Below are 12,217 nucleotides of genomic sequence, written 5' to 3' on the forward strand. Positions count from 1 at the left end.
ACTCTAGATCTACCTCTCGTCTACTTGTATTTCTCATGTAAGTGTGGCTCTTTCCATTTTTTAATCACCACTATTATTACCATTATTCCTATATGCACCCTAGACTTTTTAATACTCTTAGTGGCTTGCATCATCACAGACCTAAGGAATGCAAGAGTGCTCCCCCAGGCAGTGGGGCACAAAATAGAGGATGGTGTTCAGAGTATCCACGAGGCTCCCTTGGCTGGACAGGGCCTCTGGTATACAAATGGGAAAAGGTGTGAGATTTGTTCTTTCCCTTTCACAGATCCCAGAGGACTTTGTTTCTGTCCCTTATTTAGAAACCACTCATAAGTGTTAGTTCCTGTGATGGCTAATTTTATGCATCAACCTGATCCGGCCACAAGGTGCCCAAACATTCGGTCAAACATAATTCTGGGTGCATTTGTGAGATGGTTTCTGAGTGAGATTAACATTTGAATCAGTAGGCTGAGTAAAGCAAACTGCCCTCCCTAATATAGGGGGGGCCTCCTGCAATCAAAATTGAAGACCTTGGGCGCCTGGGTAGCTCAGTCAGTTAAGGGGCTGCCTTCGGCTCAGGTCATGATCCCAGGGTCCTGGGATCGAGTCCCGCGTTGGGCTCCCTGCTCAGTTGGGGGGGGGGCCTGCTCCTCCCTTTACTCTTCCCACCCCCCCACTCGTGATCTCTCTCTCTCTCTCTCTCAAAATAAGTAAAATCTTAAAAAAAAAAAAAACTGAAGACCTGAATAGAACAAAAAGGCCGAGTACGAGGGAACTCTGCTTATCTGACTGCTGAGCTGAGACATCTGTCTTCCTCAGCTCTTGGCCCGGGACTTATGCCATGGGCTCTCTCAGGTCTCCAGCTTGCCAACTTCAGATCTTGGAACTTCTAGCCTCCAAAATCATATATAGATATATTTAAATATATATATATTATATTAAATTAAATATATATTTAATTTATTTAAATTTATATATAAATTTAATTAAATTTAATATATATTAAATATAATATATATTAAATATATATATTATATATATATATATCCTATTGGTTCTGTTTCTTTGGAAAATCCTGACTAATATACTTGCATTGTTGGAAAGATTTGCAGCTTCTTTTTTGGCCTTGATGGCAGCAAAGACTTATTTATGATGGAACCTAATACTGACAATAGCAAAGGCCAATACGAAAATAATCACTTAAGGGGCGCCTGGGTGGCTCAGTCAGTTAAGCGTCTGCCTTTGGCTCCGGTCATGATCTCAGGGTCCTGGGATCGAACCCCGAGTCAGGCTTCCTGCTTAGCGGGGAGCCTGCTTCTCCCTCTCCCTCTGCCTGCCGCTTCCCCTGCTTGTGCTCTCTCTCTCTCTCTCTCTCTCTGACAAATAAATAATATCTTTAAAAGAAAAGAAAAATCACTTGAATGAAAGTCGGAAGATAAAGATTCTACCATCAATGTGTCACTAACCAGTGAGGTGAGACTGTAGGCAATCCAGACACTATATGTATAAATTCACTTTTGCTGCCTTTCAGACCATCCCAGATCTTAGTGGCTTAAAACAACCATTTATTTAGCTCATGCTTCTTTAGGTTGACTGAACAGTTCTTCTGGTCTGGTTTTTGCTGGGGTTTTGCTCATCTGGTTTTTGCTGGGTTCCCTCAGAAAACTTAGGTCAGTTGGCAGCCCGGCTGCTGTTGGATGAGCTAGGCTGGCTTCACTGACAGGCCTGGTAATGGGAGGCAGCTGGCCAAAGCCCCAGGGAACTAGACCCCATTGCCTCTCATCATCCTGCAGGCTGGTCCTGGCTTCTTCACAGGATGATTACAGTGTTCCCAAGAGCAGCAAAAAAGAATAGCCCAACGCCCAAGCATTTTTGGGTCTCTGCTGTTGTCACATTTGCGACTGTTCTGTGGGCCAAAGCAAGTCTCCGGACCAAGCCCAGACTCAGAGTGGAGAAATAGGCTCCACCTCTTAATGGGGTGGGGCGGTGCTGAAGTCACATGGCAAGGGGTGTGCGTACAGGGACAGAAGAATCCGTGGCTATATTTGCCATCTACCACACTGAAGGCCCTCGTTTTATATTCCTCCGGTTGAACTCTCCCTGTAACCTCGGGAGGTAGGCATTAGGACTGGCTTGGATTAGATCCCAAGTCTAACTCTACAGGAGTCCTGTTAGATCCTTTGAATTCAGGAATTCTGGTTTGTAGCTTTTGATTTCTTTGGCAGCTTCAGGGTCCAGGTAGTCCTTTCTGGGACAGGCATCCTGCTAATTTAATTCCATACACTCGTCTGCGCAGAGGTCATTTCACTCAGGAAGAATGAGGCAGCAGCCGCATCGGGTATAATCACCACAAAGCTAAGCTTTTGAGCAGTCAATACATGTTTATAAAGCACTTTTTATAAAGCTTATGTACAGGGCGCAAGGAAGGGAGGGACCCTCCGTGGAAAAAGGTAACTGAGGAAGTCTGGCCACAAGGTGTAGATGTGAATTGTGTCATGCCTAAAATACACGGTATGTCAGAGACCAACAGAGCCCCCCAAGAATTTTATGGCTCCTGCCTTCTCCACGCGACTGTCAGAATCTCTTACAAGGCCCATCTCTTCTCTTTTTCTTTACTGTCATCCCCTAGATTCTAAGATATTTTGACACGAGGGAATTTCATCTGCTCCTTCACGCACGTCCACTCTTCTTCGAGAAAGTCGGCAGCCTCCCTTCTTCCCAACTTCCTGCGAGCAGGTTTTATTTCTAGACCCATTACTTCTCAGAGCCTCTTCCTAAAACATGTCCAGGCCAGCCTCCTTGCCTCGATTTATGCCACTTCCCATTGCTTGACACCCCACTCTCCTCCTCCTGTGTGTCTCCTTCCTCCTTGAAGGCCTCATTCATGTCTTACCTCATCCATGAAGCTTCTGAGCATACCTGTCTGGGGACACAGATTTATCTCCACCGGGAACTCCCATGGACTGGCCTGCTTTATCTGCCTGGAGGAGAGAGCCCTCTGGCAGAGTGGTTTGCATCTGCCTCCTGCTCAGTCCCTCCCTGAGGGTCTGAAACACTACCTCCAGGACTTACTCTCTCTTAAGTACTTTTATTTTTTTTATTTTTATTTTTTAAAGATTTTACTTATTCACTTGAGAGAAACAGACAGAGAGAGCATAAGCAAGGGGAGAGGCAGAGGGTGAGGGAGAAGCAGACTCCCTGCTGAGCTGGGAGCCCGACATGGCCCTTGATTCTAGGACCTGAAGATCATGACCTGAGCTGAAGGCAGACGCTTAACCATCTGAGCCACCCAGGTGCCCCTCTTGTGTACTTTTAATTCCTGTTTAAAATCTCTGTATCCTGCTGCCCAACCATAATGCAAAATTCTTGACTAAAGAGATCAAGAGTTTACCTTTTTTTTTTTAAGATTTTATTTGTCAGAGAGAGAGAGAGAGCACAAGCAGGGGGAGTGGCAGGCAGAGGGAGAAACAGACTGCCCGCTGAGCAATGAGCCTGATGTGGGACTCAATCCCAGAGTCCTGGGATCGTGACCTGAGCCAAAGGCAGATGCTTAACCAACTGAGCCACCCAGGTGTTCCAAGAGTTTACCTTTTTTGTATCCAGGGCCAGAGACAGACCCCTCTTCTATAGGTTGTGAGATCAGTCAGTGATACTGGTTACCTAGGTGTTTCCTGTGCTTTCCATCGGAACCTGCCTGATTTGCTTTTTCACAGAGCACCACTGTTTCAAACTGGTTCTTAACTCGATGAAGTATATTGCGATTTTTGCAGTGTGTGGCCTATGGTGGGATTTCTTGCCCAGTTCATTCACCTGTCTTCCATTTTATTATTCAGTGCCATTGAGATGCTTTGGTTATTAAGCCTCATGTCCCTCAGACTCTCTTTCCTTTTACTACCTCCTGAGCTGATTTCTTCCTGAATTCCTCTTGGTCTTCTTTGATCTTCTGCATGTCCCTAGTATAATATCCTCAAGTCCTCGTGTCTTCTTCCAAAAGATTTCATACTGTCCCTTCTGCTTGCCATTTTCACACTTTAATCGTTTTGATCTTAAGTGGTTGTGACTGCCCTGATGAAATCCACCATTTGGCATGTGAAGGTAATCTGAGCTAGAAATTCTCAGCAATCTTTGTCTCATCCTCTGTTCGGATTTTATTCATGACCTGATGCTTGCAATTCCTTTTCAAACAGTTTCTCATTGGCTTGATTTTTCTGCCTCTGCCTGTGAGCTTTTGAGATTACCTCCTCCTAGACTGCAATTTTTATCTTTGATATCAACACCAGTATTTGATATAGAGCACCTATTAGTGGGGCACCCCCCAAATCCCTTTGATATCTCCTTAGAACACATATATTTTTAAAAGATTTTATTTATTTATTTGAGAGAGAGAGAGAAAGAGAAAGAGAGCACGAGTGGGGCTTGGGGGAGGAGCAGAGGGAGAAGCAGACTTCCACTGAGCAGGGAGCCCGATGTGGGGCTCCATCCCAGGACCCTGGGATCGTGACCTGAGCCGAGGGCAGATGCTTAACTGGCTGAACCACCCAGGCGTCACTACTTAGAACACATATTATTTGGCTCAGTCAAGTCCTGCCTCGACTTTATCAGGCTCTACCAGCCCGATTAATTACTCCCACCATAGTCTGGATGCAGTTGATTTCTGCAAAGATAACAAATGAAGTTCCTCATTTGTTGTATTGTCTTTCCCCCACCTGTTTGATAATAATTATGAGGCTCAAAGTGTCTGTGTTAACATTTTGAAGGATCCTTCCACATCATAATGTGTCAAGGCCCTAGGTTATGTTCTCATGGCTTCTATATTTTCCCTCGTTAGCCTTTATGGCAATTGAAATTAAACGATTATTTGTATAATTATTTGTTTACTGTCTATAGTCCCACTAGACTATTATTAGATAATGAACTTCCTTATGAAGAATAATCTCTTTTTCATAGAAAGGGATAACAGCAAACAAGGTATGATGTTAATGCATTAAATAATCTCAACTTTAAGGGTCTCCCCTATTTTAGTCAGTTTGCACTGCTATAACAGAATACTGTAAGCTGGGTGATTTATAGACAACAGAAATTTACTTCTCCCGGTTCTGGAGGCTGGAAGTCCAAGATCTTGGTGCCAGGTTCAGGTTCTGGGGAAGAATTCCGGCTTGCAAACTGCCACCTTCCCCTTGTATCCTCACAGGACAGAAAGAGGGAGCTAGCTCTCTGGCCTCTTATAATCCCATTCATGAGAATTCCACCCTTATGACCTAATCACTTCCGAGAGGCCCCGCCTCCTTATACCATCACATTGGGGATTAGATTTCAACATAGGGACTTGGGGGGAGGGGGATAGAAAAATTCAGTCTATAACATCCCTCACAAAGTTTTACTAAAGTGGTTGAATGGGAGTACTGTGTTTTGTTTTGTTTTCTAAGCTTATTTATTTATTTGGGTAATCTCTACACCAGATATGGGGCTTGAACTCACAACCCTGGAGATCAAGAGTTGCATGCTGTTCCACCTAAGCCAGCCAGGCGCCCCATGAAGTAGAGTGTTTTGATTAAGGATGTGGGCTGGGAAATCAAGCTCTCTCCATTTGAGTCCTTGCTTTGCCACTGTGTGATAAAGTAGGTTGAGTGGGTTATAACCTCTCTATGCCTATATTGCTCATCTATAATATGGAGATAATTTTAATTTCTACTTTGGAGGGTCCTTATGGGGATAAAATGAATTAATATGGGTAAATCACTTATAAGGGTGCCTGGCACATAGTAAGTACCCGTAAACATTAGTAGTGGTTATGTTTTCATTGTTACTCATATCAATGGTGCCTTCTATGGCCTATGAGTTCTCCCATTTCATGATATTCTGTAAAAATTTAAGTATTCCATAAAAAAACACCACAAGTTCAAGGTGCTGCCATCTCAACATACCTGAGAAACATTGTCCCACCTGTTTTTCCTTGCACAAAATTGGGCCATAGGTACATGAAGGGGATGGAGGCACACATTCCTTGCTTTGCCCAAGGTCCACACTCCTGGGAAGGTAGTCTCCCCAAATACAGGAAATAGAGGGTTGGCCCTGCCTTTTCTTTTCATTGTCAATTACATTAGAGTGCTGGCTTCAGATTGGGGGAGACCCCTGTTCCACACAAAAAGTCAGGAGTAAGGATAAATAATATTATAGGGGCCAAGCTACCTAGTCGCTAAAACTGGTAATTAGCACCTTCTTTCAAACTACAGCTCTTCACCCCTCTGACTCTCCCCTCCCAGTAGCCTATTCTGTTTGTCCTCTTAAGAGAGGTGCTCTTCAGCATCACGGTGATACTATTCCACTTTCTCCTTTCCCTCATCTACAATGGAAAGGATCCAGGGCTATCCCAGAAGCCCCTGCTCTGCTGGATTATCATATTCCACTGCCTGCCCACCCTACTCTATTTCCCTGGTCCCAGAATCCTGAGCTCTTCCTGCCTGGCCCCCAACACATACATGCATGCACACACGTACACTAATTTTCAGGATATCATCAAGGCCATGCTCTTTGTGCCTCACAATTACTTCCTGAGAAACCAATTCTTACTTTTGGAGAAGACAGAGTACTAATGGTTAAGACCAGAGGCTTTGGATCCAGTAAGACTTGAGTTGGACTTTTGGTGTAGACACAAACTGTGTGACTGGGCAATTTTTCTTAGCATTTTGGAGCATCATTCTTCCCCTTAGTAAAATGGGAATATCAATTCCTATTTCAGAGAGCAATTGGAATAATTCACTGAGATATGTAGATGGCACTTAGGGTAAGCCTTGTGCCATCTCCCTGTGCCTAATTGTCTTCTCTACCTGGTAACATAACTTTTATGCAGGTAATGCCTTCTATTTTGATGCCCAGAATCCCCAAGTGTTCTATTCATGATTCCAGCATCAGGAGCATTTTGGTGACCTAGCAAGAACAAAGATTGAACAATGAGAGGTCTAAACTTGTAATTCCTGCCCAGCTGCTAACAAGTCAGGTGATTTGGGGCAAGGTATTGTCTCTGGTGGACCATTAGTTCCTTCTCCTATAAAAGGCAACATTCGACAAGATAAGTTTTTAAGTTCTTTCTAGTTCTGACATGCTATGATTCTATATGAAAGGGTCATTCTCTGTGTTCTCTTATTTCCACTTAAGAACATTAACTGATACATGTTTTCTCTTCTGAGACCTCTCCGGTACTTTTATCTTGACTCACATTTTCCATCTGCAAAAACGGTAGTTGAAGGCAGACTGTGGAACTGGTCATTCTGGGTTTGGATTTCAGTACCAGCACTTGAATTTGGGCCAGTTATTTAGCTTCTCTGGGCCTCAGTTACCTCATCTGTCAAATGGGTATAGACACGGGGTAAATGTGAAGGTGAAAAGAAAGCATTTAGAAATACATAACTCCAGGGGCACCTGGGTGGGTCTGTCAGTTAAGCGTTGGACTCCTGATTTCAGCTCAGGTCATGAGACTGAGCCTGTGTCTGGCTCCATGCTCAGCGGGAAGTCTGCTTCTCTCCCTTTCCCCCTGCCCCCTGCTCACACACACTCTAATAAATAAATATTTTTAAAAATGGAAATACATAACTCCAGAGGCTATAGTTTAATGTCCTGTAGGGTATCAATCGTTCTTTTTCCCTTTAACTTAGTGAACTTATTTCAGAATGCCTTTCTTTACGGACTATGAATACCCTGTTACCATCTTACTGGTTCTCTCATTCATGAATAAGTTGAATAAAATCTTTCACAGGTGTTTTATTCCATTTTTATATGAGAATCATGTTAACTTTTTGAAAATTATTCTTTGACAGGTCCTAACTAACTCTGTCTTAAGACACTGTCCTCAATAGTTTGACATTGGCAAATCTTGCTTTGCTAGGAATGCTGAGTATTTTAAGAAACCAAAACCACACTGGGTTTTTCCATTTTTAGATTTCCTACCCCCTTCTTCCCTATGTCAGTTAGCAAGAGCCAGGTCCCGTGGGGGTGACAACGAGGAAAAATCCCTTGGAGGAGTCTCTACCCACTGGAAAAAGAAATAAGCAAGCAGCAAGATGAGCCAAGCAAAAAGAGATACTTTCATTGTGGCCTTTACATTTATGGCTAGCGAGATAATGAAGGAAGGTAATTCTGAAAGCTTTATGTCAGTTTTAACGGCCCCTCAAGCACTGAGAAAGATAATAGTCAATGGATGATGTCCATAAGGATTTTTCTTCTTCTCCCCTGACAGCCATTGACAGGATCATTTTGTATTTGCAACTGCTATCACTGAAGCATGGAGAAAAAAAGCCCTGTAAGGCCAGGAGGATGAGAGCGACTTCCCTGCAAGGATCTCTGTTGTCATCACTATGGCAATAATAGTTACTATAATTTTCATTCTGCTTTTCCATAGTCTACTTTGTGGAGCTCGAGGCTATGGGATTTGGGTCACATAAAATCACACTAGCATAAAATCATGCTTTGTAATCTTGCAAGAGTATTTTATGAAACTGCACAGAGAACCTATGCAACAAGATAAAAATAATTATCAATGCAGGTCACTTGCCTAATGCAATTATTTACGGGATGCTAATAGCTTTTCGGAGGCTTTCAGATACAGGGTCAATTTGACAATCTTTTTTTTTTTTTTTCCTGTTTGGATTGTTAGACCACTGCCCATTTTTCTCCCCAAGGACATGGCTTATCATTTCAGGGGGGAAATGTAAATTAATTGCAAATCAGCTCTCAGTCCTCGTCTGGTAGTTTCTCTTTAGTATCTGCAATTAAATAATAAGGACAGGAGCCTTGCCTTCTATTTCATTTTCGCACAACCTGGTCTCCTAACACCGCGCGGTCCGCTTAGAGTAAAGTTTCAGTGTTAGCTTTCCGACAGAGAGCATTAGAGACATCTAATACTTTCAAAGTATCACTCTGCGGAAAAGGCCTCTGTGAATGAAGCAGGTGAATGAAGGAGGCTCACAGGTGATGTTAGGGTGGGATGAAAAATCTCCAACAGGGACCTCCAGGTGAGGAGAAACGAGCTGGAGACAAAACGGGTGCTAAGAAAAGAGGTGAAAATGAGAAAGACAAGTAAAAAGAAAACCAGCGATTGAACGAACTAAAAGAAAAAACAGCCAGACGAGTCAGACGAAAAGAAAGAAGTCGAGAGTCAGCGGTGGTTCAGACAGTAAGCCAAGACGCGCGGAGGGGCGGAGGTTACAGCCCAGAATCCCTTGCGGCGCCTCCTTGCCCGGCGTCAGTCTCCTAGGCAACCCCGGTAAACAAGATGGCGACCGCCGGGAGCGATCCCCAGTGGCCGATGTCTTCCTCTCTCCAGAGCAGTCCACGAACTGGAGCCCAGTGGATTCTGCCGCACTCAGAAAAAGAGCGTCAGTCTTGCTGGTCTTCTTTTCCCATGGGGCAGAGACCGAAAGGTACTTTCCATAAAGCCTCCTACCTGCTCCAGCAGCTCATCCACCGCTCTCGGGAGTCGGACGCGGACGGAGAGGAATACGACGACAAGGGCGAAGTGGAATCCGAGGAGTCCTCAGAGTCCGAGATGCTGAATTTGGAGGTGTGCTTTCCCCCCGCCCCCACACCCTCGCTCCCTTCTCCAGCCGTCGGGCCCTGCTACTTCGGCGGCAGCTTCCCCACGCACCACTCACCAGCCGCTCTCGCCGCCGGGAGCGCCTCTCCCTGACCGCTCCTAGGTTCCTTCTCTTTTCTTCCCGTTTCCTCACCCTTTGCCAGGCATATTTCTGAGTGTCTCCTTTTTTTGTCACTAGCACATTTGGTGTCTTAAGAGTCAAGTTACACAGCGTCCTGATGAAAAAGTTCCCACCTATTTGTATGGGGGAGTTACAGCTTTAGCTTTTAAAACTTACGCCTCGACGGTATTCTGAACGGGCCGAGTTCGTCTTTGGCATCCTCTGCACCGTTTTCCGTGGTTGTGAAATACACCAACACTCTCCCCCACTTCCAGTCCCTTCATCCTCCTTCCTCCGCGGGGGGGGGGGGGGGAATTACTTTCCTGAAATAATCTGGTAAGGGCTAACTCAAAGCCCAAATGACTTGAAAGTCTAATGTATTACTTCTGCCAGGGGCATAGAATGCATTACACAAGCAACACACACACCCCCTTACAGGGTTCAAGCAGCCGGCTCACTGTGGTAGTTGTTTTCAGAGGTGGAGAATGTTTCTTACCTTCCCATCTGTATTGCCTGAGGTGTGGCTTTGCCTTCACATGACTATAAATTCTCTTTTCTACAGTACCGCTTCTACCAATTCCACTTCTTTCCTGCACAGATCATCATCGTATTCTTTTTACCCCACTGCCTATTTTTTTTTGGTTTGGGGTGGGGGGTGGTTTGGGTCCCTTTCCACCTCTTACCACTTTCTTCCTTTGGCTTCTAATATATTGTTTGCTTTTTTTTTTCAAAAACATAAGTTGATTTGCTTCCTTTCAATCAATAAACCGTTGGGTTTTCCTCTTTGTCTTGGCTGCCAGGAAACTCAGAATATTTTTCTTAATTTTAATGGTTTTTCTCTAAGGTTTTCTCTCCCCTTTCCTCTTCCTTCATGGTATAAACTGCTGCAAAATCTTTTCTGAAGTAGATATAATACAGAGAAATAGAATGTTTCCGGTGCCCCCATTCTGTGATATTCTGGCTTCCCTACTCTGCATCTTTGTGCATTTTCCTAGTCCCCTCTTCGCCTTGAGGCCAAATATGTTTTTGTTTTTCTTTGTTATTCCCGTTCTTTCAGTCTTTGAGTTAGCCCTTACCAGATTATTTCAGGAAAGTAATTCCCCCCCCCCCCCCCCCGAGGAAGGAGGATGAAGGGACTGGAAGTGGGGGAGAGTGTTGGTGTATTTCACAACCATGGAAAATGGTGAGGGGATGCCAAAGACGACCTGTGCCCATTCAGAATACCGTGGAAGCACAAGTTTTAAAAGCTAAAGCTGTAACTCCCCACAAACTCCTTTCCTCATTTGTCCTGTTTCTTCGTATTCACCTGTCTGTAATTTGCACTGTCTTATGTTCCTCTGATTCTACCATTAACCACCTACATTCTTTTCCCACTTAGGTTCCCTTCTTACATAACATCCTTTTATCCATTTTCAACGTTTGGCCCATTTTTCCACCCTTCTCTCCCATTTTGACTTTCCTCTTCTACCTCCTATATGGGCTGGTTACACATTAGTTTTTCTTAAAGTGGACGATAGAAAATTATTACTTATGTTATTCCTCTTTTGTTGATTTACTTTGCTACCCTTAACAGTGACAAATGCAAAACTGTAGCAGTGTTTTTACAACTTTGAGATGTTTGTATGGTTTCTACCAGCTTCCACCCCAAAGGAATTCACAGATGAATCACCGGTTTACTTTATTATTCTAATTAACGCATGCTCTTGGGCTATGGGCTTCATTAGTACTGGTATTAATCTGTCTTCAGTATGCCATTAACAAACCATAGGGGGGGTTGACTTGAACTGGTTATCCCTGGCTTGTAGGCTGTGTGTGGAAAAGTTTATTTTTTCTTCCACTTATGTTGTAAATATTAATATTTGTGTTCTTAAATCCTATTTTAGCTTCTTAGAGTATCTAATAAATTTTAATAGGCTGAATAAACTGAAAACTTTTAAAAGGATTTAGACTTGCATGTTCAGAGATTTATTGTCCATCTCCTCGCCTGGCTAAGGTTTATAATGCTATGATGGTCACAGTGGTTATTGAGTGCCTATAGCGTAATTAGTCTCAGAAGCCCCTGGTGAACTTAAGGAAGGTAGACCAGCTGTTCAGAATACTGCCTTTGATTAGTTTCAAGATTTTGAGCAAGGTATTTTACATCTGTGTCTCCTCTGTAATCTGGGAATTCTACTAATACCTATCTCATAGGAGAGTTGTGAGAATTAGATGAGAACCTATAAGTAAAACACTTACCATAATGTTATTTTTACTGATACAAGTAATAATACACGTGTTTTTTTATCTGCTAACTATAGCTCATTAAGTGATTTGGTTAATTTCACTGACTTGAGCAATCAGTCATTGAATGATTGCTATGTAGGAGCCACTCTGACTACATGACATGTGTCTGGTACATGGAAACTACTCTCCAGTAACTTAATGTGGGTAATGTCTACTCATGGGATAGTTATATCAAATTGGATAAGAAAGTGTTAAAGTTCTTGATACAGTGTCTGATATAGAGTAGATTCCTGAAAGTTACAGAG

General features: G+C 43.5%; 1 protein-coding gene across 2 annotated transcripts in view; it reads left to right on the forward strand.

The window, feature by feature from the left end:
- The first annotated feature begins 9,264 nt into the window (after positions 1-9,264).
- LRGUK (leucine rich repeats and guanylate kinase domain containing) overlaps positions 9,265-12,217 on the forward strand; it is a 114,936-nt gene continuing 111,983 nt past the window's right edge. For both annotated transcript variants that reach the window (XM_027574795.2, XM_027574791.1), the window contains exon 1: positions 9,265-9,556. In XM_027574795.2, the coding sequence (XP_027430596.1) occupies positions 9,269-9,556 (288 nt within the window). In that variant the 5' untranslated portion in view covers positions 9,265-9,268. The remainder of the gene's footprint in view (positions 9,557-12,217) is intronic.

This window comes from Zalophus californianus, chromosome 12 (assembly GCF_009762305.2).
Source record: "Zalophus californianus isolate mZalCal1 chromosome 12, mZalCal1.pri.v2, whole genome shotgun sequence".
NCBI classification, from domain to species: Eukaryota; Metazoa; Chordata; class Mammalia; order Carnivora; family Otariidae; genus Zalophus; species Zalophus californianus.